This window comes from Syzygium oleosum, unplaced genomic scaffold (genome assembly GCF_021117445.2).
Source record: "Syzygium oleosum isolate NSW1041296 unplaced genomic scaffold, Sole_v2.1 Sole_v2.07, whole genome shotgun sequence".
NCBI lineage: Eukaryota > Viridiplantae > Streptophyta > Magnoliopsida > Myrtales > Myrtaceae > Syzygium > Syzygium oleosum.
This window is the reverse complement of record NW_026607491.1, coordinates 4,312,714-4,339,834: the sequence shown is the minus strand read 5'-3', so window position 1 is coordinate 4,339,834 and position 27,121 is coordinate 4,312,714. Positions and strand designations below refer to the sequence as shown.

The window sequence follows — 27,121 nt, the reverse complement described above, 5'->3', positions numbered from 1 at the left end:
GAAAGCTAAACCTCCTTCTGATAAGAACAAGAAAAATGCATTGTTTTTTTTTTTCTTTTTTGCCTTAATATTTACCAACAGAGGGAAAAACAAAAGGGCTTGGTTTGTTGCTGCTGCTGCTAAATGGAATGATGAACACATGATGTGAAAGAGAAGATGCTCTGTTTACTGTGGGAAGATGGTCCAAGAAAAGGGCAAACGCTTTTTATTCTCTTTCTTCTGATTTTCTAAGTGTATCCGGAGCATGGAGGGCTAGGCCTTCTCAGCGGGGTACTGAATCATTGCATGTTCATTCAAGCTAGAAGCGGCATTGGTCATGAACTAAGTCAATGGGTAATGAAGTTGGGTTTGAACGTGTTTAAGATGTTGATCCCACATGGTGACAAGATTCATCATTGCAGTCTGATCTAAAGGAGAGGCCATGTGCTTCCATAATGTGGACTGTCTCTTCGTGTCAAAATAATCATTTTGATTAAGTGCAAAATTGCAAGAATGGGGCAAGAAATAGAAAGGAGTAATTCCTCCCTCTCCCCCACATTCCCTCAATGCATTCCATGTTTGGGGTTGGTTGACAATGCACACTAAGGTCCTTTTATGAATCAAACAGTCTAATACATCCTCTTTTCTATAACCAGTGTAATGTCCGTCCACTGCGCTGGTCTAAAATTGTATTTATTGTATTATTCAAAACACCGATATCGAGACTAAAACTTGCAAGAGCGATAATATTAAAAACATTACACAAAATAATTAATCACCTCCCAAATTTCATATATTTGGGTTTTTTTTTATGAAAAATTCTCTCTCATCTTTTTGGTAACTATTTAATGCCCACCCTTTTATTTTGGCAAGAGTTTATGGGTATCTCATTGTCCACGACAATATCACAAAGAAAATCATTTGATATTGTGGCAATATGCAATAGTATAATTTATTTTTAAAAAAAATCGTTAGTTTATCTTTACCCACGAATGCATATTGAGAATTCCCTTGATATATTTTCCAAAAAAGAACATTTACACAGTGCTTCCTTTTTATCTGAAAAATTTCACCACCAACAGTTGATCATTAACATGTTTTGCATTTATTATTGCTTAAAGTTAATTGTTTTCCAAACTTCATAATTTTTTATCAGGTCCCCGGCACACGCTTGTGTGTTTATATACGTTTACGGCACATGCATAAAGATCAGAGAATAACCCAAATTTGCGCAATATTATGTACAACATATTCTCTAATATATGCACCATATGACTATTTAAACATCAATTTTTTTTCTCTTTAATACAACGAGATGTACCTTCTTTTTCTTATGCTTTGTCTTATCAAATTCAAGTCTCTTCTCCGTGAATGACGAGCTAGTCTCTGATTTAATATCAAAACTTCGATTGACCTTGCAAGCAACACGTTGTTGCATCATCATCCCCAAAGTTAGATCGACATTATCGAGAGTCCTAAAGATTGAAGCCCCACCTGTCCCAAAAAGTTTCTTTAAGAGGATGGACGTAGACAGATTAGGGATAAAGATCAGAGATAAGAAGAGGAAGTGGGTCTCCTCCTCCAATCAGGATTGGCATCCAAGGCATGCTTTACCCAATGTGATTTGACTCGTGCACGGTCTGAGCTGTGGAAAGTGTGAGAAACAAGCTTAGGATTTGCTTAAATTACATCCTCCTTAATTGATTTCCCTAGTAATACTCTACTGAATTATCAGCGCTGCTATCCGCTTTCACCAAGTCCTTGTAATCAATCGGCCTTGGAGTGTAGGGTGGCTTAGTACATCTTAGCAATGCCCAATTGACCCCATCAAAGAACTGATGGTGCTTGATGGCCGTGGCCCCCATTGTGGACCCCATCCGCCTCGCCGGGTCCTTGATCAGGAGCTGCGCCATCAGGTCCTTCGCCGGCCCTGGGACCGACGGCTCCTTGGGGAACTCGAGGGCCCGGGCCACGATGTTGGCCAGGGTCAGCTCGTTGTCGATCCCCTTGAAGGGCGTCACCCCGTAGAACATCTCGAAGACGAAGACCCCCAGCGTCCACCAGTCCACCGCGTTGCCGTGCCCCTCCCCCAGCACGATCTCCGGCGCCAAGTACTCGTGGGTCCCGACGAAGGACATTGACCGGATGTCGATCGGCTCGGCCACGATCTCAAGGGTGCCTCGGGCGCTGGGCTTCTTCTTGCGCTTGCGCTTCGGGTGGAAGCACGGCACGGCGGGGACTATGCAGCTGGGGATGATGCACGATGAGTCGGCGAACGGAGGGGGCTCGGCCTGGTTGTCACTGGTGGGGCCCCCAGCTTGCGGGTCCTGACCGGAGACAAGCTGAGCCGTCGATGCGGGGTTGTCGCTCTTGAGCGAAAGGTCGAAGTCCGTGAGCATTATGTGGCCGTCCGATCGGACGAGGACGTTTTCGGGCTTGAGGTCGCGGTAGATGACCCCCATCATGTGTAGGTACTCTAGTGCAACCACCACTTCCGATGCATAAAACCTAGTTAAAACAATAATGAATTAGAAACTTTATAATATGACCAGCAAAACATAAATAATCTTTGGATTTGTAGTACCAAGGCATGCGGGTGAGACAAGAGATACATAATTCTAAGTCTACGAAAGATGTCTGCCATGTTCGAGAAGCTCAATGAAGAGGAGAGAATGTGCGTAATGACAAGAAATCATGAAGGTAGGTGGTCCGTGGCGGGTTACATCATGGCGTTCAAGCAGGCCAAGGAGAGATTTGAATCGCGGGGGCCCCTTTGATTATGTTTCGTTTTCTTTATGGCATGTCAATCCAAGAGAAAAAAAGAGGGGAATGATGTAAGAAGAATCTCACAAATCATGCCCCCACCCAACAAAATAAAAAGTGAGAAAGTGGTAAACCCTAAGGACGTGACAAAAGAGAAATTTCCAACTTTAGAAGGACCAATAAAGAAATCGGATTTTGATGACGAGACTATAGTTAAACTGGAATAATAATATAGTGGCCATCATTTTCACGTGGGAACGGGAATGTAGAGGTGGAAAGTTCGAAACTCCATTCCAAATAGGGGGGACTTATAGGTTTACACGGTTTCTTTACGTGGGCCCACTAGGGGCCCGCCAAGCTATTCATAGAGGGATTTCAAAGTTTAGAAATACACCTAGCCGACAAAAAAAAAAAGAAAAAAGAAGAAAGAATGATAATAAATTGTATTGTCTAGAGAGAGAGGTGTTAAGGCCAAAGAGTACTAATGTTTTTGTCTTTATGTATTTTGCCATGCCATGCAAAGTCAGTGCATGGCATATAACTACTAGTTCAAATCTGTAATATTTGATAATTTGAGTGGGCCTCACACAATCCAACCACAAAAAAATCTTTCAATCCACGTAATTCTAGTACACAGAATTTCTCTTTTTTGAGGGTCTGAAAAAGCTCCTTAGAAGGGACATTTCTTTTTTTATCAAAGCTTAATTATACTTTTTTGGCCAGATTAAAGCTTAACTATATCAATCATTGAATGTGGGTGTCTCGATTTTTCAGAGAGATACTGAGGTCAATTTACAAATAACAACATTTTCAGTTCGTCCGATCGGAGCATTATAAAATGTTGGTTGAACAAATATTTTTTTTGGTGGGGAAAAGACAATGAAATGAAAATCATTTCATGCTTCGTCATATATGGCATGTGATTAACATAAAGATTTTATTATTTCTAATGTACCATCTTTTTCGTGTAATGTGTAATCAGTGCATTGAAAATCAAAATCATTTCCATAATAGGTATGGTTAAAGAGCACCTTAGGAGGGGCTCGTGAACAAAACCCTCAACATAATTCTTTTAAAACACTCAAAAATCTTTTCACGATTTTGGTAAATCCTTGACGTTTCGAACTTGGTATTTATATATACATTTGATAAGGAAATTGCTTTGATGGAAAGGAAATCACTCTTTTTTAAAAGCAAAACTTTAGGGGTGAAAGTTTGGTACCAGCAACAATATAATTCGTCTGAAAGATTCACCAGAACTGGTAATGGAGCAGTAATCATTGCAGAAGAAGGAGACCTTAGTATGTACTTTACTGCATCAAATGGTTGCATTTATTATGATTCACAGTGCACGACAGACACGACTTAATACTTTGTTGGTGGCTCATGCCCGCAATCAAAATCGGTCCCATGTTCTGATCCAACAAAACCCAATCGGTTCCCACATGCCCCATTAATAATCCTCGTGAACTTTTCAATTTGTGGTCCTCCCCTTGATTATTAAATCATCTTTCGTTCATCACGCTCATTCGCCACACAATGCCAAGAAACAGAAATTCAACTTCAAAGTGAAACAGTTGTAACATAATCTCTTAGGGGGGCCAAGAGATTATGTTAATGTGGATTGTAACGAATTCGACGTACCGGACAGCCGATTCACCGAACCGCCTCACTGATTGCCGTTGCCGGAGAACGTGGAGGTCCCCGCCGGGGCAGAACTCGGTCAGCAGGCAAGACCACCTCGGACAATCCAACGTGGCGTAGAGGGTGGGCAAAAAGGGATGGTCCAACATTTCCAGAATCTCCCTCTCTATCCTTGCCCGGCCTTCCTTGTTCCTGCCAGCCAGCTCCTTCTTGTCCATCACCTTGGCGGCGAACATGCACTCACCGCCGCCCTTCAGATCCACCAGGTACACACTCCCGATGTCGCCGCTCCCGAGCCGGTACATGAACCGGAGGTCGTCGAAGCCGAGCTTGGAGCCATCGCGGGCCTTCCTCAGGCGCCGGATCGCATCCCAGCGCGGGTCGTCGGATGGCGCGTGGGGCTTGACGAACGAGTTGGAGATGCTCGAGGCGGTCCACGTCGTCTCCGACCCCGAGCTCGGGCTACGTTTTACGGTATCAACTGCCGTCGTTGCAGAATTGAAGCTGAGGCTCCGTAGGTCGTCGGCCGAGTCGTCGGCACATGGTTGGCTCGTGTCGGTCGAGGCGGCTACCACAGCTGGCGAAGCGGTGGCCATAGGTGGTGGTGGTGAGGCCACCCTCTAGTGGAGATATGGAACTTGTTTGATGAGAGGCAGAGAGATTGCGATGGAGTTGGATTGAGTTGAGAGTGAGCGAGCATTCAAAGGATAGAGGGTTTTGAAGAGAGGGGAAATAGGAATGTATGGGCCGGCAAAATCAAGCTATGCCATGTGGCTTGCTTTTGTGTGGCTAGGACCCACTTGTGGACCCAATAGCTGGGTACTAATTCCAGCTAATTATCTTTATTCCATGGCCCAATATAATTTAACATTTATTTCTAGCCTTTTCCCTTTCTTTAGTTGCCTTTTTTCTATAGGTGGGCCAAGTGGGGGTGCCCTAAATTTGGCCAATTATACTTTAATGCTATTGAAATTGAAATCTCACCATCAAAGCACAGCATATCTAGGATACTGTGCGCCATTAGGGTTGAAACATTCGTTATTTCTTTTTAAGGCGGATTCAGCTAAAGACAAGATCATATGATTGTTGTCATTAGATGTAGTCCAGCCAAGATTTCGTGGATTAGTTTATGCAGCATTTGACTGGCACTGTTGCATGTCCGGAAAAGGGGTGTTAAGGCGTTGCATACCTTTTCAATTTTATCTTCGCATGATCTCTTTTGATACCGTTAGGATTCTTCCGAAATAGCTACATATATCGAAGAAAAATGACGATCGATTGGGACATCGTTTCCAACTATTTCTACCCTTTTGCCAGTAGGTTATTATAAATAATAACACCAAGATTATGTCTATTATAGGAATTAATTAATATAAGTGAACCCAACCCGCTAACCTTATAGACTAGATAAGATGTAGGCCAACGTGAATTTTTTTAAATAGTTGGTGATATACGAAATTGAAACCATGCGGTGTGACTAATTTATGCACCTATAAGTTTATTTCCCAGTCACTAAAAGAGTATTGGGCGAGGCATCACACGAGAATGCTCAGGATTCATGACAAGGTTATACCAAGGCCCCAATAATCTTATTTTGAGTTAGTTCTTTGATTTTCTAGGATATTTTGATGAGATTTTCTTAGGCTGAATTGGTACTAAAAGATACTGTTGGTTTTCCTTTTAGCTCTTTCCCCTTTAATTCTTTTCATCTTTTTGAATGCTATCTTCTGCTCGTCATTCGGATTTGCCTCTCTCTTCCTTCTCTATCATTTGGTTTGAAAGACATAATCATGGGTTTGATGCACCTGAAAATAAAGGGAGTGGGGTGGGATTATTCGATTAATTAATTTGTGTGAATTTGTTTAAATATGTTCCAAAAGTGAAAAAATGTATTTTCTCTTCTGAGTAAATTTCATGATGTTAGGTTTTGTTCCAGACCCTAAAGTATTCGAGGCACTTGGTTTGTCTAAATCCTTTCATTCAGAAATTTCAGGACTTTGTTGAGTCTTTCCCTTATCTTGCACTCAAAATTTTACCAATATTATATTTCCAAGTGAATATGAGTGAATTAAAGTCTTATTTGATTCAGTAAAGTTATAACCATTTGTCGAATGTTCGAATTCCTTTCCGAATGTGAATGATGCCAAGTTTTATGTGCTTGGAGAATTGTCCATGTTTGCTGCAAGCTAACGTGTTATTCTTTTTGTCATTTGATTCGATGAAACGGTGATGAAACGGTGGCCTAGGGTAACTTGTCGGAGAAAACTTTTTTCTAACGAGATGGATAGAAGGAAAAGTGTCAGAAAAGTCCTAAACTTATTTCATTGGTGCAAATTTAGTCCTAAACATTTTAATGGTGCAAATTTAGTCCTAAACCCTTTGACCTAAATCAAATTTAATTCCTCTGGCTAATTTTGCTCGGATATTGCTGACTTGGACGTCGGTCGGCCTACCGGGCACGGCCGGCACTGACGTGGACAACTTTTAATAATATCTTAATATCTTTTCGAATTATTTTTTCTTTTCTTTCTCTTTTTTTTTTCTTCCCTTCCTTCTTCCTCAAGTTGGTCGCCGGACCTTGGTGATTGGTTAGAGGCGAGGGTCGGTGAAGGTGAGCCTTGACCTCGTGGCCTCCGGCGTGGGTCGAGCCTTGCCAGATTCGGAGAGGTCGTGTCTCGCCCAACCACTGGCAAGGCTTAAGCCCTCACCAGAGGTCACAATGGCGGCCTCACGCTGGGCTAGCTAGGGTCAAGCCTCGCCAGCCATGGGTGAGGTCATGCCTCACCCAGCCACTAGTGAGGTTTGAGCCCTCGCTAGAGACAGCGAGGGCTGGAGCCTTGCCGGCCTCTCCTTTCGTCGGTCACTTAGGCAAGGCCAGCCCTCACCGGCGACCGGAGGAAAGAAGAGGAAACAAAGAAAGAAAAAACAAAAAATTTGAAAATTATTAAAATATTAATAAAAATGTCATCGTCAGTGTCGGTCATGTCACATAGGCCAACCGGCGTCTATGTCAGGAATGTCTAACCAAAATTAGTTGAAAGGATTGAATTGGCTCTAGGTTATAAGATTTAAGACTAAATTGACACCAATGCAATAAATTTAGGACTTTTCTGACACTTTTCCTTATGGATAGACACATGACTTCAATACCCTGGAATTGTCATAATCTTGGTAATATATATACACACACAAAAGTGAAAAAGACTATTTTGTATTCACCAAAAAGAAAATTACATCTAGAGGCGAAAATGTAGAAACAAGAAAAGAGTAATCTAATCTAAGTGTAGGACCGTAGGTTACATAAACAATCAAATTAATAAAACATTACAAGAGGTTAGACGCAAATAAGAAAATTCTTCATTTAAATAATGTTTCAAATATCCACCTCAAACTCAAGATGATAATGAATCGTCAACAGACTTTGATGACCAATAGCTTGATTAACAGATGCAACTGAAACTTAACAGATGGTCCCACAGCCAGCATACGTTATTGCACATTATCACAATTTCTCAGTGTGCATCCACTCATGAGAGCACCGTCATCAGTCATTTTGGTTATCGAAATAGTCCTCCTAAAATCATAATAAATGCCATTATGTTAAAGTATCCTATATCACTTGTTTACAAAGTTCATATACTCTTTATATATGCAGTTTTCTTCCACCTATTAACTTAAGTTACTAAACATTGGAACTAGATTTGGTAACTACTGCCGTAAACCAAGCTATTTGCAAATTTGTCAAAGTTGAAGCAAGACCCTATAATGAAGCAATGATCTATGGAGAGGGTTTTCCAGGATGCTTGATTTAATTGATTATATGCCATATGGTAAGTAATTATAAGGTGAAAATTGTCCAAAAAATCCTAAATATATTAAACTTTTGCGAACTCGGTTCTAAACCTTTCAAAATTTTGCCAAATGAGTTTTAAACCATTTCATATTTTGCTAATTGAGTCTATTTGGTCAATTTTAACTGGGTTGACGTGGACATCGGTAATGCCATGTAGGACAGCCGACATTGATGTGAGCAATTTTTATAACTTTTTTATAATTTTTTTTCCTTTTTTTTTTATCAAGTTTGGCGAGGGATAGTGAGCCCTCCCCGGGGCTTGGTAGAAAAAGAAGAAAAAGAAAGAAAGAAAAAATAATAAAAAATTCAAATAAATATTAAATTTTTATTTAAAATTGTCCATGTCAGCGTTGCTCATGTTATGTAGGACAGCTAGTGTCCACGTTAGTGATTTTTGGCTAAAATTGGTCGGATGGACTCAATCGGCAAAATGTGAAAATATTTAGGACTCAATTGGCAAAATTGAAAGGTTTATGACTCAATTGGCAAAAAAACAATAGGTTTAGGACTTTTTACTAATTTTCCCAATTATAAGTTGTTTCTAAAAGAGAGCTCTAATATGTATATTCATATTCTTTTCTTTTTGTCTTTGGTGATTATATTTATGCTATATTTGTTTCGTAGAAAATAAATGATTTGAAAGACATTATCCTAAAAATGATCGCTTGAAATAAAAATGAATGATTTCTAATAGAATGTGAAAATATCTGGCGCTATAGGGTTTTTAGTAATTGACACCAAACATAGCCTACTTTTCTAAACCCGCTATCCGTCCAATTAGACATCGCGCAAGTCAGGTACCCTATTTGTACCCATCCCGCTTCCATCCATTGTTAATGGAGAGATTTCTTAAGTCTTGCAATGCTAGTAAGCTAATTTTATAAGTAACAACTTGAGTAAGAGAAAAATCCATGGACGATCAGTTTTCCGAGTATATAAAGTGATTTGGCAAAAATTCAGTTTGGTACTATAATACGGATCACATGTCTAAATATACACAGTGTGCCACATTGCTCTCTAAGTTAGTTCTGAAAATCCGAGTTTTGCTCGTCAAAATTCAAGTTGCGAGGTGACTCTAAGTGAAAATCATAATAGTGGCCTTTTGTTACATGTTTTTACCCTTTCTTCAAAGCAATCTATCTAAAGAATGCAGCCATCTCTATTAAATGTAAGAAGAATTATCTTGAAAACTCATTTTGTGTCTCATGTAGATTCTAAAGTTCCGTTTGTTTCACGAAAAATGGATGATTTGAAAATCATTTTCATAAAAATGATCGTTTGTACGATTATACCACTTGAAATAAATAGTTGATTCTATAGTCGACAACAATTTATACCTAAATATTTTCGTGAATGATGAAAATATTTTTTATTTATTTATTTTTGTAAGCGATACAAACGAGTATTTTTGAAAAAAATGCTTTTCAAATAATTCATTTTCCAGCAAACAAGCAGAGCCTAAATTATTTGCAAATGTGATTAACCCAATGTTGCAGACTAATTTTATGTTTTTTTTATTAGACTAACTTTACTAAGAGTATTGGCCCGTAGGGATCACGACAGACAGACTGATTTAGTGACTTTATCGATTAGATTCCAATGGGTTTTAATTAGGCGTAAAAACAAAGCGTTTTGTTCACTCCTAGAAGAACAAGAAGCATGATGCTACAAAAGAGATGGTAATAATAATTTGACATGCCATCGCAACTAAAAGCTCTCATGCAAGTTCTTGGGAACAAAAGTGCATTTTGCTAGTAATGATGGCATCTATTGACTATTCATTTCATGAAGCAGTTTTGACCCTTTGACCTTTCAAACCTACAAAAGCTGGGATAACTGTATAGTACACGTGCTCATTCAAAAAGCCATCATGAAGTTTAGGAAAAAGTGCGTGACAATTAAATTTTAAAATTTATTATAAAAATGCAATTGAATTTCAAAACTTTCTAAAAGTACAATTAAACCTTAAAATTTATCAAATTGATCAAATCAAGTCTTTTCATTAATTGTATTTTTTGAAAGTGTGGAGACTCGACTGTACTTTCGTGACAAGTTAAAGGACTTTCGGTACACTTTTCATTGAAGTTTATATAGTCAAAAGCATTACATTTGATACTTCTGAAAATCCAGTTCAAGAAGAGTCTAACCCATCTTCTTGTAGATTTCACTTCAATGTTTGGTCTTTACTAACTTACTATTATACTCCAAGAGAAATCTCACGAAGAAGATGAGTAAAATGACCTAAAAAAGGAGGCGAAAATGCATAATTTATATTTTTGCAAACATGATAATAATGTTGGTGTAGCTTAGCTATATCTTTGGTAGTGTTTTAGTAAGATTTAAATAAAAAAAGGGATGGGATTAATTATGTTGTATTATACTTAGGGTCTTGTTTGAAGGGGTAATAATCATGTCCGTAACTCACTAATTAAATTCATTGACTAAGAAAACTTCGAAAACATTGTCCGTTAAATACGCAACTCGTCTCTTATATGTTTGTACCAAATTTCTATGACATTGAAAACTTGGTTCTATCGATTCATTTTGATGAATAAATCTTCAAAATTGACGAGACGAATATAATTTAGTCCATAAGATTTCTCAAATTGGAAAAGTTTAAATCTTTCTCTCATCCTTTGTCTTGTAAATTCACATGTGAATAACCGATAGATTTTGACAGCCAATCAATCAAGATAAATCCATGCAAGGATAGCAGTTGAAGAAAACATTTGCAAGCGCACACTTAACCTAAGAGATGTATTTGGATGAAAAGGAACGTGTCATGAGAATAGTATCCAACGCTTAGTTAATTATCTCCATCGTTCTCGATCATGTCGACTGTTTCGTCGTCACGACCATAGCTAGGTAAAAACCCTACCTGATCACCCTTAATATCATCATCCGACGTGAGACACTCCGTGCCAATATCCCCATCTTCATTGCTGCCATCCTCATCCTCATCTACGTCTTCATGTTCACCTTCGACTGGGTCAAGATCCCCTAAACCATCATCCTTGTGGTTAGAGATGATCACTTGTTCCGGATCTTCTTCAGGGATCATCATCTTCTTCTTCTTCATCAATCGACTCTTCGCATCCGTCAAGAACAATGCTCTCCGAGATCGAATCGTCTCTCAACTCCCCCTCATTAGTCCCGATCGTCAGATGATTGATCCTCGGGGCGAAAGGTCCACATCCGGGAGGAAAATCGATGAGACCTTGGATCCGGTGCCGCTCGACATTGATTTCGGTTGAAGAATGCCCGGCGCTTCTTTTCTCCGTTACATAGATAGCTAGTATTAACACTATACCAAACAAGAAAATTCAGATGAAAAGGTGATTGATTCATCCATATTACCTGTGACAAGTGCAAATTCCACAAGAGTCGGGGGCCTCACAATCTCCATTTTTACCGGTTTTGACCACAATCTCGTTGGTGACTCTTTCTCATATCTGAAAGGTCTCCACCTCTATTTCAGGTAAGAGATGTATTTGAAACAGCTTATGGACCACCGCTACATAAAATGTGTTAGATGAGTTGGGCCCCATTATGTCAGTGTGAATGACTTCTAAAATGACAGAGCAACGAGTTGAACCTTTCTTTTCAGTCTTCGTCGTTTTGCCCCCTAGTACAGTCAACACTGTTCATGTCGCTAAAATCAAGAGATGGGTATGTCCTCCTTGATCAAACGTTACAACTCTTTCTTTTGATGTGTGATCTAAACGTCCATGCCATGGAAAAAGAGGATTTCCCATTTGACGAAGACCTTTTTAGGACGGAAGATTGAACCTAACACTAGGTAAGACGAGATTCTGCGGATCTAATTACTTGAAGTGCTTCCAGAAGGCATTCTTTCCTTCAAGCCCCTCCGGCACTGAATTCGGCTCAATCCAGCTAAAATGGCCGTCACCTAACGCTGGAGTGTGACTAATAAAGTCGCACCGATATGGGTGTCCCTGTGGACGCCACCATGCAAATAAAGTTTCTTCTTCTCTCACCTTCAAATGTTCAAATCCCAATCCCCCCCAACCAAACTTACACCACTGCACCATTATCAGACCAATGCCCATGCAAGAAGCTCATGGCAAGCTCGAGCTCGAGCTCTTGCCATGGTTGCGTGAACTGACTGCCACTCGAGCCTGCGACGGCTTAGCAAGCTTTCTCCGGGAGCTTGGCATAGCTAGGCGACGTCCATGGCCATATGAAGGTGTGCCCAACCACGATCGGAATATAAAGGTCGCGACCATCGCCGACCGTCGATGTGAAGTTGGTGCCGTGTTGTAACAGCATTCAAGCAATGGGTGGAGGAGAAGAAGGGGAGAGAGCTTTGATGTTGTAGCTGCTTGGTAGCTGACAGTTGCAGGAGTTTCCATGCCTTACCGACTACATTATGTATCACATAATCCTGTCAATTTAAATATTTCTATTTAGACTTCCCAAGCTTTGAACTCTTAATCTGACATTTTTTAATGTTAATTTGACATTTTTTAATGTTGTAGCTGTTTTCAATAATCTCCCTCCCTCCCTCCCTCCCTCTCTCTGTGTTCTTGCTTCAATAGCCATTCTTTCGATGAATAACAGCACCATGAAGAAAGGTAACATGAATTAGACTCGAGCGCAAAGCAGCAAGAGGTCACTGCACCTGTACATTATCTTTGGAAGCATAAAACATATTTAGTGAATCTGTGTTCTTGCTTCAATAGCCATTCTTTTGATGAATAATAGCACCATGAAGAAAGGTAACATAAATTAGACTAGAGTGCAAAGCAGCAACAGGTCACTGCACCTGTACATTATCTTTAGAAGCATTAAACATATTTAGTTTCACCAAATGAAAGTTTCACGTCATAGACAGATCTCACAATATAAAAAAGGTCCTCATCCAGCCTTTAAAATGCGCTCTAATTGCAGCACAACTCATGATGCCGCGTAATTTTGTTGATCACGGAGGGCACAGTCGGGTACAATTAGCTCTCCTTGGATTTGACGGGAGCATTTGCAAGATCGTAGATCTCTTTCTTGCTCTTTACCCAACTGGTCTTCTTAGCATAATAATCGATTTTGTCCAAGTCTTCAGCAATCCCCATATATCCATAGAGAAGTGTCTCCTCTTGGTTATCTCCCTGCATTCCTGGCGCTTCACTATCATTGCCTTGGACATGATCTGTAGCTCTCTTCTGAAATTCAACCCTCCCACGTTTATTCTCAGCAAAATACTTGTGTAGTTTACCGGCATTTCCAAGTCCGGAGAATGTGTTTAGGAACTTCACCACAATGACACTTTGGTCTGCAGGCTTCCCAAGACAAACCACCATTTTACCCTCCGCAAAACCTTTACCTACCATAAGACGGAAAACAAACCAAGTAACATAATTATAATAGAAGTCAATATCCCACTTTTAGAATGAACACTTCATATTGAGCCTTAACATCAGGCACATCACACAACGAGTGAATCAGGAATGATCAGAAGCTCTGAGACAAAGCCAAAGGGAAATGCTATATGCAAGACTCTCAAAATTAGTTTAGATGTTGCATTTCTTAAATATAAAAAAACAACTCTTTTTTCACGAAGGAGGTGACAAAGAAGAGGAAATTTTTTAAAAAGTCATCTTCAGAAGGATTAGCATGTTCTCATTTAAAAAACCTACACAAGCACGAACCTCTCAGAAATGTTTCGATCCTTTCCCTAGGGATTACTCTCTGGTCTTTAGGATCATCCACTGCCATAGAAATGTTGTGTATGACTACAAGGGGAGGCCACAAAATCAAGTCCTCCTTCTGAGTCAATGCGATGTCATCAGGCAACACTTCTGGAACCCAATTTATCGGGTCTGCAGTCACAAGACTCCACCCAAGCAAAACACAGATTGCCCTGTGAAGACCAAGATGCTGAGCTCTCAGCCCAACCTTCCGAGACATGAGGGCATGCTTTGCCAAGTTCTGAGTACCTTGAAACTCCTTGGAGGAGCTGTTGTGGGACAGTGATACAAAATTAATCAGTACAGTGAATAATGCATTATTGTAATACCAGCATGACGATATTATTTGTTCTACAGATAAGGGGCAGATGTTATTCAATAAAGACATTAACCATCCTCAAAAGAAAATAATCTTTTAAAGCGCAAAAAAGCACTAAAAACCAAAAGTCGAAATGAGGCCTACAGAAATAAGAAGAAACTAAGCTTATGTGATCAAGACAAATGTGATCAAGAACCAGTGACTATAAACCAGTATAATGAACCATATTAACTAAGCTTATGTTGTGTAGTAAAAGACATTCAGTAGTAGCAACTCCCTTTAATAGCAGCTTCCCGAGAGCCAGCTATTGCAGAAAAATATATGAACCTTTAACCAACAATTACAAAAACATCATGCTGCTTCCAGAAGAAAACACCAACAGTAGTGCATCAGAATGCACTCCATAGACTTGTATATCAGACTATAAAAGCAGACCTCCAAGAGACCTGACAGAAATCGGTGAGTAGAGTGTGAAAAATTGAGTTCAAGTGGGTGGGTGAATGGGTGTATTGAGTGTGTTTGTCAAATTATAATTTCAAAAATTTTTTTTTTGGTAAGGTTTATAATTTCAAAATTTAAGCTACCTTAAATTGAAAACAGCACCTTTTGGGTGCGTTTATGTGCGTAGGCGTGCTTGCGTACATGCATGTGCATCTCCAAGTGTGTGCATGGGCACATATGTGCTACGTGACAAGCGTGAAGAGAGCGCAAAGCTTCTCTAACAAACATGTCCAGGATGTCACTATATAGATCAATCATTCTTTATTTGTTAAACAAAATGAGTATATACCTAGCTCGTATCAGCTAAACATATCCATTACTTTTAACAGTATAACAACTGGAAGCAGAATGCTTGACTAGGATGCGATGAACTGAGAACTAGAATGGCATAAAAAAGTCTCCGGGAGATATGTCAATTTTAGGGACCCACACACGGAAAACAAAATGATGATGTAAATACTGATTGAAGAAAACCTCCAGATGCAGTAATGACACCCTCAAAGACTGGTAAAGTAATTACCAGTTTGAGCAGGAAGTTGAAAAATCATAAAGTCCTCAATCGTGTTTGAGCTAGATATGGATTAAGCCTCAAGTAGAATAATGTACAGCACCAGCAGATCTAATAAGATTTGAGTTGCACTGCCAAGTTAAAGGTACTTTAAGCCTGTCAACACTGATTCTTGACCATAGAAGCTCATGACCATGTACCTTCACCATCCAAACCACGTAAAAAGGAGGTATGCAACTCATTTTAACATTCCCTCTGCTCTATGTCTGAGAATGACCAATCCAAAAAATGCATAATTTTAACTAAAGAGAAACTTATGCCCCTTGAACTGTCACCTTAAACCATGTGAGTAAGTCTGACAGATAAAAATCAGAGAACTACTCTGATTCCAAACAAAAACCATTTTGATTTTGCTCGTATACAGGATCACACCTGGAAGCCAGATCTAAACTTCTCACTTGCCACTGGGCCGAATACCCAGGACAAGATAAAAAGCATTTAACTAAGCTAGAAAATCACTGTTACCATCATTTTGGTTCCACTCCAAACAGCTTGCAGACAATTTAGCTGGCAAGAAAATGGATATAGTTTTCCACTAGCATATGAAAGCATGGATCTCAAGCAAAACTAACTTCGTGCTCGTCAACATACAAAATTGTGCCCAGTCAGCATAAGTAAGAGACAGATGAGGAGCAGAACCCAAAATCTTCATGACTACAACTGCGTCAATATCTTCTCTTCAAATAGCTTAACTTGAATGATACACCACTCACAGTACGAAGTCACAATGAACATTGTCAATGTCAGAAAGCATACAGCACCAACCCTAGAGAAGTTTGTTTTCCTTTTTTAAGGCTGCCAGGGTCAGTGACAATGGCATCTAAACTGCCATTGCAATAGAAGCTCAGCCGATTGACCTAAGAAATTATATAATCCTACGCATAGCCTAAACATCAGAAAGATATTAGCTTACGGCTGACATGGCTTGAAACACAATAGCATAATCCTTAGACAACCAGTCAAAATATAAAGCATGTACTCCACCTTCAAATAAGAAAGATTGGATAGGAAAACAGACCTCCTGCCACATACAACACAGAATAAACTTCCAGCTTTTCCTTGAGCCAGGTATCGTCTTTGAACCCTTGAGTTAGTGTTAAGCTTTTTTGAATAACTTAAGAAGGCATCATGCACTGATTTCTCAAATTCTTCAGATTCCTCAGGAAATTCAGATACTACGGCACTTTCTGGTTCTTCGAATCCATCACCATCATTTGAAAACTGACCCTCATTGGATTCATCATATCTCTTCCTAATTTTCTGGTTTTTGTAAAATCGCTTCTTGTAACTAAAATGTTGTGACTTGTACTGTTTCAAAGGCTGAGATTTATGATAACTCTTCAAGTATCTATGTCCATGTTCCGATAATCTCAATGGATGCACTTGTTGATGCTCCAAACCATTTTGGTATGACCAACAATCATCTGAAACATCATCTTGATGATGCTTTTGTCTATAATATGCCATTTCACTCAATCTCTCTTCATCAGAATCATATGTTACACCACTAGATGAGTATAAGTCAGTCCTATAATCTTCCTCAACCAACTCTTCGCTGTTATCTAGATCCTCAAACTCACATATGTTTCTGTTTGCAGGCATTAAACCTCTATAAGCATAGCCACCAAAATCTTCCTCTACATCATACATTCTTCTTTTCGGTATCCTATTATAAGATTCATAACTGCAGCCTTCTTCCACTTTCAGTCTCTTCACTCTTGGCATGCCTCTATCATACTTGGACATGGAGGAATCAAAATAGATCTCTTTTGGGGTCAATGAGTCCTCATTTCTTCTAATATCATATCCTGGTCTAACTTTTGAGATCTGATTAACTTGCTTTACGCCAATACGTAGAAAGGCAGACTCTTGCGATGATCTGCTCTTATGAATGGCGCGGGTCGAACCATAATCAGAACGTGTCCAATCTTGATGTGAAACATCTGATGCTTTAAAACTCTTTGGAACACTTAACTCCTCCATGGTAGCATTATTCCATGCACTTCTCCTCTCAAAACTCCTATAATCATCAGTATTTTCTTCATCATCGTCTACAGATCGAACAATACTTGGTCCTGTCACCTTTCTAGCATGATTATTTATTTCACCATGGCCGTACTGTACTTGATTATTCACTTGGTCATGAACAGGTATCGCTTCATGCAAATTATCAATCTCATGAGCAAGTCTTTGTGGCTTGCCATCAAAATAGTCATCCTGCTCATCCCCCGGGGTGTCATAAGCATGCTGCCTGTGGATGTGCATATTCCTCAGTCCCATATCAGAATCTCTTCCAGAATCAGTAGGCATTCTCTGGTAATCGGAACCTGCATATGAAGTTTCTGCATATTTCTGCCTCTCTGAATTTTTATTCATAGATTTCAAGGGCTCTCTAACCCCATGAGAGTACATAAGTTCTCTCCGTGAATGACTGCCTGACGACCTCCCAAAATCATTGCGATAACTTAATTCTTTAGAATAAGCTGCAGGCAGAGATGCGCGAGCAACAGCTCTTGAATGAAATCTTGCATCGCTTTGCTGGTGAGGTTTAACATGTTGCAACTTATTATAGTGAAAGCGATCTTGGCACCCGTATCTTTCACTTTCATACCGGCGCATATCAGTGTCCTGTAATGCTGCCTCCATCGCACAAAGTTCACAATAAGGCTCCTCTATAACACCATCTTTCATGGCTACTGCTTTTCTATCCACCATCGCATATTCCCGAGCAGAGGGTGGGATCTTACTTTGACTACTATCTCTTCCCTTTATCAATCTATGAGTCTCATAATCGTTCGATTGTCCGTGCATCAGTCTAGTATCATCTGCGTCAGCATCAGAATCCCCAATGAACTCACCCAATTCAAGTTCCCTTTGTTTAAACTCATCATTGGAAGGCCTTTTCTTGATATGTCCCGACGTCGCCAATCTCGAATCGACCCGACCATCCCTAGCGCCAGGCAAGGGTAAATAAGAACCCCTTCTTTTCGGCGAACTTCTTCCCGCATCCCCTGAAGGCTCATCCAATCCCAAAGGGTTCATACTCCTACGATCATCGCCGCCATGTGATCCGTCCAGACCACCATGTTGCGAAACACCGCGCAGTTCAGAACTCACTGCGGGCTTACCTTTCTGGGTTTTCCCCACCGGAGATAATCCCTCACAGTCCCGAGGCCTTTTCGATTGCATCTTCCCCTTAACTCAACAAGTAAAAAATATACTATTAACCTCACTCGCCCACTCCCTAATCAAGATCAAGCCAAACCAAACCCCGCGCACTCAAAATTCTCAAACTCGTCCAACCGAATCCACTAAGGACACCGAGCGAGGCCGCGCCTAGCACTCGTCAGCGATCGCCAGAAACCCTAGGCGCTACGATCACCGATCACGACCCAAGCAAGGGCCGATCGATCGCCGCACAGCGATGCCGAATCGATCGCGACAACCGAGCAATTGGACGCAACAACAGGAAGAAGATAAAAGCAATTCCCCGTCCTTTTTTCAGATTCGGACCTGATCGAGCGGAGACGACGAAGGAGCCGTCGTCGTCGTCGTCGTCGTCGTCGTCGATGGCGTCGACGGATCGGCGGCGGCGGCGGCGCACGGAGAGGTTCTCGGGAGGCGAGCGTTGGAGAGCGTCCGACCCGGAAGCACCATGAGCAGCAGCAGCAAAGATCGTTTTTTTTTCCTCACTTTTTTTTTTCTAGCAGAGCGATGATGCGCTTGACGGCGAGATGAAGACGTGACCACCAACAGATGATGCGTTTTGGGGACAGTTGGCCTTTTTATGCAGCTCACTTTAGCATCCAAAGTGACACAAATTATTTCCGAAGTTTGCAATACGATTCTTAAATTTTCAATTTATTCAATATAATTTATGAAATTTTAATTTATTTAATGTAATTTATGAACTTTTGGTACATATTCAGATTAGTTCTTAAATTATATGAAAAATATTCAATGATGTCGTTCCTTTAATTTAAGTTCGGGGACAACATCATTGGATAAATTAAGAGTTCAGTGATCACATTGTACGTTTATCTAAAGTTCAGGGACCATATTGAACAAATTGAAAACTCATGAATCACATTGTATATTGGGCAAAAGTTCATAATCTATTTATGTCATCATCAATTTTCTCAAAAACATCACTCATATCGCCTATAAAAATAAATGAACAAAAAAATATATATTATTATTGACAATGAAAATTTTTTCATTGATGAGTTATTACTTTTAGTTTATTTATGTGTAACAAACAGACCCTAATCAAAAAATAAATTGTGAGAATTAATCACTATATATTAAATTTTCATACACCCACTGTGTGTGTGCTCAATTTAGTTTTTATTTTTCGTGCAACATTATAAACCCACGATAAAATTTATAAAGTCAATAGCATGGACAAATAAAAGCTGCTTGACAAATTTTCTTTTAAAAGGAAAACATATGACGAACATTTCGTCATTTTTTTTTGGTCAGAATTTTTTCTTTTAAATAACCGAAAGGAAACACGTTTTTTTCAATTTAAAAAAAATCAAAGAAAATGAAAGAATTGATTTAATTTTTTTACATAGAGTGCACGGATGAGATTGATTGCACACTATAATGACAATTAAGAAATTTTACCAAGTGTGCGCGTTCTTAATAGGAAGTGGATAGTTAATTTTTTTTGTTTCATTTTTTTGTCCTTTTTCTTCTGTGAATATTACCTTTTTTCCTCTTCAGTTTACAATTTTAATAAAACAAGTTTATAAGGTTTTTAATAGAAAAAAATCAAATAATAGGAAATTGGATAATATCCCTTAAATATATAAATAAAACAAATATGGACAGATATATCCATACAATTTCATATGGTCTTGTTTAGGAATATATCTAGGCACTTGTTAAACTTTTGCATAACTTGCAAGAATAGTCAATGCATTATAAACTTGAACACTTTTAAAAATAAAATTTTTGCCTGTATGCAGTCAGGCAGAAAAGATCGCGACGCTTTACATATAAGGTGATCCATAGATGCAAACTTATGGCAAAGACTTATCGAATGAAACAATATTGAATGATTTACAATTCGTAATCGAATTTGAAATGTAGTTTTTAAAATCTGTGTAGAGTCGTGTTTTGAAATCTAATTCTCGAATAATTCTTTTTATGCGAGCAGGCTTCGCATCCAAATAGCGTAATTCCAATCTAAGACTTAAAAAAGCTACTACGACGGCCTAAAAACATTTATTATTTCTAAAAGTATTTCAGCAGTATGACGGAGTACTTTGATATTATAAATTTTATTTCCGCATCACGATGGTCAATGAGCATGCAATTTATGACTAGGGATAATGACACAAACAGTCCCTGAACTTTAGCCCAATATGCAATTTGGTCCATAAACTTTTAATTTGTTCAATGTAGTCCCTAAACTTTAGTCTAATGTTCAATTTGGTCCCTGAACTTTGAATTTGTTCAATGTGATCCCTGGACTTTTGGTACATGTTCCATTTAGTCCATGAACTATATAAAAATGTTCAATGTAGTCCTTCCATTAATTCATGTTTAGGGACCACATTGAACATTTTCATCTAGTCCAGGGACTAAATTGAACATGTACCAAAAGTCTAAGGACCACATTGAACAAATTAAAAGTTCAGAGACCATATTGAACATTTGGAAAAAGTTCAGGGACTATATTGAACAAATTAAAAGTTCAGGGACCAAATTGGACATTGGACCAAAGTTCAGGGATTGTTTGTGTCATTTTCCCTTATGACTATTCAAATAGGCAGCATATTCAACCAAAAAAAATAAAAATAAAAAAATAAGCAGTATAATAACGTATTTTTTTTATTGCATTTCTATTTGATAGTGAAATCGGGGGCATCGAGACTTATTTTCGAAACCAAGAGAATTTGCACAGAGCTCTGCAGAGACCAAGACCTCTCCTTTTCTTCTCCTCTCCTCTCCCCTAAATGAGCAAATGCCTCGTCTTGAGTCGTGCCCACATCCTCTCGAGGATTGGGCGCCTCAAGTCGTGGCTCCATATTTCTGGGCCTGTATCTTCTCCGTCCGTGGTTCAATTTGCATGTTTTTTCACGTCACCGGAAGGCTTATGACGAGAACTTTCCAACGAGCCCAATATTGTTAGGTAAAAATGTTGGAGCGTGGACTCAATATTTCATCTCATATATGGGCTTAAATAGGGCTTATGAACCGAGCATTGTGTATGGGTCTTTTCTGTGTCCGCCAAAGCTTATCAATGATCGGACTGGCACTGTAGTGGTCGATAACTCCTATTACACCTGGGTAAAGACAGATCAATGCATTCGTAGTTTGATCAATTCGACCCTCACAGTCGAGATTATCCGTGGAGTTCACGACCTTCGAACATCTCGGGAGATTTGGCTTGCTCTAGGACAACACTTTACTGATTGCTGCGCTGCCAAGGAAATTGGACTAAAACTTGATTTTCGGAATGCTGTTAAGAAACCCGATCAGTCAATGTCTGAATATCTCCGGCATCTGAAGTCAATTGCGGACTCTCTCACCACAATCAATTGCTCCGTCTTTGATAAGGACTTGGTGATTCAAGCCCTCAATGGCCTCCCGTTTGAGTACGATCCATTGGTCACCATGGTGACAAACGGCCCTACAATTCTCTTCTTTGGTGATTTGCGGACACGCCTCCTCATCCAAGAAAAACGATTTCTCCAAAAATCGAATGCATCATCTTCTTCTAATATTCATCATGCTTTAATCGGTCATGCCACTTCACCCAGTCCATCGTGCCGAAGATCTCGGGGTGGACATTATTTTAGAGGCTGCGAATCTAGTCAAGGACAAGATGGACGGTTGTCGCGGGATCAACCGAGTTGGCAATCTTCCTATGATCGGTTCAATTCATAATCATTATCGGCCCCTTATGCTTCCTCCACCTCCTCTGGTCATCCTAATGGTGGTTTAAAACCCTAAGTTCCCCCATTCACACAGGGAGGTATTCTCGGATCTAGACCTCATCTTACTTGTTAGATCTGTAACGGCATTGGGCACATTGCGCTACAATGTCGACAACAATTCAACCATGCCTTCACCACCACTGATCTATCAAACAATTTCTCAGCTCTCTCGATTGGTGAGACCTCTTATTCAACTTGGTGTCTTGATAGCGAAGCATCGGCACACATAACTAGTGATATAAGTAAAATCTTAATTTATAGACCTTTTTACAATTTGACAAAAATCTCGATTGGTAATGATCGTTCATTGCCTATTAAGAAAGTCGGTAAAGCCTTTTTACATATTGGTTATTTATCTTTACTGTTATCTCATGTCTATCTTAATCTTACTTGCAATCTTCCTTCAGTTACTCAACTTTGCTATAAAAATTTTTGTGCCATTGATTTTAGTGGTTCATCATTTTCTTTGAAGGCTCAACGAACCGAGAAAATCTCCTCTAGTCTAAATCTTCTCATGGTCTTTATCTGATTTCCAACTTAATGGTGTCATCTCACTCGCATCCTATCGTGGCTTCCTTTGCTTCACTCACCTGCTGCATGCTTGTCTTGGCCATCTAAATAATCATATTTTGAGTTGTGTTTGTAATTCTAGTTCTAAGTCAATATCTTGTTAATACTGTCTTGTAGGCAAATCTCACCGATTGTTTTTTGAGTCTATTAGTTACCGTGCATTTTTTCCTTTAGTTGTAATGCATTCTGATGTATAAACAAGTCCAATTTTATTTAATTTTGATTTCAAGTATTTTGTGTTATTCATTGATGACTACTCTCGGTTTACTTGGGTCTTTCTCATGAAAAATAAATTTGAAGTGCTTATACACTTTCATTGCTTCCGTTGTTTTATCGAAATCTATGTTAAAATCAAATTTTTACAAACTAATAAGGGAGGTGAAGATTCCAATAATGTGTTCCAAACATATTTCGTGAAAATGGTATTATTCAACATTTTTCTTGTCTAGACACCCCATCTCAAAATAGTCTGTCAAGTGTAAAATCAGACATTTAGTTGAAATATCTCGAACCTTATTAGTCCATGCTCAGATGCCTCCTTTATATTGGGTTGATGTTGTTCTCACTGCTGTTTACACTATTAATCGGCTTCCTACTCCTGTCATATATAATATTTCTCTTTTCCATTGTTTATTTGAGTTTAAGTTAGATTACTCGTCCTTTTGGGGTTTTGGGTGTGCTTGTTATCATTTGCTTCAGTCTCTTGTCTCTCATAAGCTGACACCTCATTCTGTGTCATGTATATTTCTTAGGTATACGTCAGATCACAAAGGTTATCGTTGCCTTGATCGATCAAGTGGTCCTATTTTTATCGGTTGTCATGTTCGGTTTGATGAGGGAAAATTTCCTTTTTCATTAAAACCTTCAACTCTTAGTCACGTAACCCACTGGTCCAGATTAATTCCTTCGCATTTTGTTTCCTCCAATTAATCTATTCTTCCTTTTACCTCATTTGGCTCTCAAGATCTCATTAGCCTCTTTCTTCTTCTCAAGCCCAACCTCCTAAAATGCCTCTCTCCTCCTCTCGACTTACTCATCCTACTTCCAATTCTTTTTCGCCTCCACCGCCCCTCCCTTTGAATCCGTTCACTGTGTTCCAACCTGACTCCTCTCCAGAACAAATTCCTCTTATAACAGACCCGCAAATTCCCTCTACATCTCTATCCAGCTCCTCCACTTTCGTTTCTTCTTTTTCGACTCATCCTATGTAGACTCGTGCCAAATCTAGAATTTCTAAACCGTGGAAATTTTTTAATCTCTCTCATTCTTTTATTGAAGAGACACTGATTTACTACTCTAAGGCGATTCTTGATCCATATTGAGCGCCCATGGCAGATAAATTTAATCCCTTGGCTATCAATCAAATGTGGGATCTTGTACCATCTAACTCTTCCAAAAATTTAGTCGATTGTAAATGGATTTTAAAATCAAGGAAAATCTGATGGAATTGTAGAATGCTTCAAAGCTCGTCATGTTGCACAAGGATTTAAGCAGTAGGTCAGAGCGGACTATGACGAGACATTTAACTTGATAGTTTAACCCACTACAATTCATATTGTTCTCTCTACGGTGATTTCTTCGAGATGGAGCATACGTCAACTTGATATTTAGAATGCCTTCTTGCATGACATCCTTTTGTGAGGAAGTTTACATGCGTCGGTTTCTCTCATCCTAAGTTTCCGAATCACGTGTGCCATCTCCAGAAAGCCATCTATGGTTTAAAATAAGCTCCACGTGCATGGTTTCATCGCTTTAGCAGCTTTTTATTATCTTTGGGTTTCATGACGAGTAAGGCCGATCCTTTATTATTCGTCTATGCTTCTTCTCGGGGTCGTCTATGCTTCTTCTCGGGGTCGTCTATATCTTTTGTTTGTATGTTGATGATATTCTTGTCACCAGTGATACTCCTCCGTTATTACGGTATTTGATTACTCGATTCTCACAGAACTTTGCTATGACGGATCTTGGATCACTTTACTATTTCCTTGGCGTTGAGGCTCATCACTGCTCTGTCGGTGAGCTTTTATTTCAAACCAAGTATGTTGATGGATTTTTGTGGAAGTTTGACCTTGTTAAGGTCAAGTCTGTATCTATTCCTCTAGTCTCGAAGACTCTATTGTCCATTAACGAGGGTGAGGTTCTCACTTCTCCGACATTGTATCGACATATGATTGGTGCTCTACAGTATGTGTCCATGACCAGACCAAAGATTAGTTTTATAATGAACTTGGTTAGTCAATTCATGCATGAACCAAGATTACCTCATCTCCTGGCCGTTAAACGTATATACCAATATTTAGCTGGCATCTCCACCGATGGATTGCTCATTGAGCGGTGTTCTCCCACTTCATTGACTACTTATGCAGATGCAGACTAGGCTGGATGCTTTGATACTCGACGATCCACCTCTGGTTTTCGTGTTTTTCAAGGCACCAATCTAGTTTCATGGAGTGCTAAGAAGCAGCCCACTGTGGCCCATTCTAGGATGGAGACTAAGTATTGTGCTGTCGCTCACTGTATTGCTGAGATTATTGGAATTCGTCATTTACTTCGTGAGCTCGGGGTCCTCTTTTTTAATCCTCTCACCATTTATTGTGACAACATCTCTGGCACCTATCTTGCTCTCAACCCCGTGGTTCATGCTCGCACCAAACGCATAGAGTTGGATTACCACATTGTTTGAGAACGGGTTACTTCCGGCGATCTATGTGTTCACTACGTGCCTACAAGGGATTAGTTGGCAAACATCTTCACCAGGGGACTATTTAATCCGCGTCACACGCTATTGAGATCCAATCTCTCAATTGTTACACCTACTTCAAATTGAAGGGAGAGTATTAACGTGTAATTTATATGTATTATGGGGTAATCCTATAATTATGTTTCTATATGTACCCTTAGTGTTATTATTAACTCCTATAAATACATATCATACAACCCTAATTGTGGTTGAGCCACCATAAATACTTTATCGTTATTTTTTCTCTGACTTTAAACATCAACATATAGTGGCTTTTCATTCTAAAAAAACCATCATTTACCGTACCATATAGGTTTGAATTGTTTCATTCATTTCCCAGTCCTCCAGGTATGGTTTTGGGCTTTAAGACATTTCTTTCGAGTATTGAAAATTTTGACCGAAGTTTAACCAACAATTACTCCCTCTTATAAATTTAATCACTTTAATTTTCAGCGACTAAGCTTGTACTGTCTTGCCAAAACGATCTACTATTTGAGACTTTTGCCTCCTTTTTCCTACCAAATAGCTAAATAAATGAGAGAATGTTATAGAGCATTTCTTCTGGATATTGATAAGTTATATGACATTAAGTCCAAAACAAACTTTTCTTTTTGGACTAATATTAGCTATGCATAGCACTGAAAGTTTTCATTGAAAATTGAATCTGCCAAATTACTAACTATTCTTTCTTTATCATGTACAAGATTGTAGATTGCAAGATCAGCAATCCATAAAGAGCAAATGCTGAAAATATACGCACGTTCTGTTTTTTGTGCTAACAAATTGATAAAAAAAAAGAGCTAATAAAGAGCACATGTTAAAAAAATGCATACGTTTTTCATGTAAGAGTATGAAAACTTGTCCTAAATCTGTCACATTGCACCTCCAGATCAGAGTTGAGACATAATATCATGTTGTCTATGATTATATATCTTTGTCATATAGATGACATGAGTGTCTTTGAGATTCAACCCTTCTGGTTCAAGCAACTTTCTGGTTCCACCTCAAGATGACTTACCAAACCAGCTTCCCAGATTGGAAAATGGGCCCAGTTGGCCATGTACCAAATTGACAGTTCAACAATTCTAGCTGAAAGAAAGGGTAACACCAAATTCCCAATATCTTCCTTCTTTGGAAGAGTTCCAGGCTAACCGGCAAGATGCCATCTTCTCTTTGGCATTATTATATGAGTGGTCGATGAACTTATCTTTTGTTCAATCTAATTTCTAATTTTTTTAAAAATCTATTCAATGTAGTACTTTCGTTAAGGGTATCGCTTTGGGACATTGAATGTCACATCAGCATTTATTAGGCTAAAATAACGATGTGTATTATTACAGTGTTTTTCCAAATTGGCAAAATCTTTTTCCTTTCTTTTTGGGCCAAATGAATGAGAAAGATATGCAATAGAAGCCACATGAGCCACGTGGACTAACTTAAGTCAACCGTGTCAGAATTTGCGACCGAAAGATCTCTTTTAAGTAGATTAGATTTTTGAAAGGTCAAAGATTAAATTGAATAGAAAACAAGTT

The 27,121-nt window shown here is 39.2% G+C and overlaps 2 protein-coding genes across 2 annotated transcripts; both read right to left on the bottom strand.

Annotated features, from left to right (window-relative positions):
* Nucleotides 1-1,570: 1,570 nt before the first annotated feature.
* On the bottom strand, nucleotides 1,571-5,232 carry LOC115677550 (protein kinase G11A-like). The gene is made up of 2 exons (XM_030600733.2): nucleotides 4,387-5,232; nucleotides 1,571-2,487 (listed from the first exon to the last, which is right to left on the bottom strand). Exons 1-2 carry the CDS (start codon nucleotides 4,980-4,982, stop codon nucleotides 1,689-1,691), a joined length of 1,395 nt encoding a protein of 464 aa, XP_030456593.1. The 5' UTR covers nucleotides 4,983-5,232; the 3' UTR covers nucleotides 1,571-1,688.
* A 7,737-nt stretch (nucleotides 5,233-12,969) lies between these two features.
* On the bottom strand, nucleotides 12,970-19,087 carry LOC115677204 (uncharacterized). The gene is made up of 3 exons (XM_030600327.2): nucleotides 16,348-19,087; nucleotides 13,903-14,210; nucleotides 12,970-13,577 (listed from the first exon to the last, which is right to left on the bottom strand). Exons 1-3 carry the CDS (start codon nucleotides 18,516-18,518, stop codon nucleotides 13,207-13,209), a joined length of 2,850 nt encoding a protein of 949 aa, XP_030456187.1. The 5' UTR covers nucleotides 18,519-19,087; the 3' UTR covers nucleotides 12,970-13,206.
* Nucleotides 19,088-27,121: the final 8,034 nt, after the last annotated feature.

Bases quoted from the DNA above. Each gene is read 5' to 3' on its own strand.
- LOC115677550 (XM_030600733.2), bottom strand. From the start codon at position 4,982: ATGGCCACCGCTTCGCCAGCTGTGGTAGCCGCCTCGACCGACACGAGC. The intron at 2,488-4,386 runs GTACGTCGAATT...TGTTTTAACTAG, and splicing joins TTCGGTGAATCGGCTGTCCG to GTTTTATGCATCGGAAGTGG.
- LOC115677204 (XM_030600327.2), bottom strand. From the start codon at position 18,518: ATGCAATCGAAAAGGCCTCGGGACTGTGAGGGATTATCTCCGGTGGGG. The intron at 14,211-16,347 runs GTCTGTTTTCCT...GTCCCACAACAG, and splicing joins TGTGTTGTATGTGGCAGGAG to CTCCTCCAAGGAGTTTCAAG. The intron at 13,578-13,902 runs GTTCGTGCTTGT...GTCTTATGGTAG, and splicing joins GATCGAAACATTTCTGAGAG to GTAAAGGTTTTGCGGAGGGT.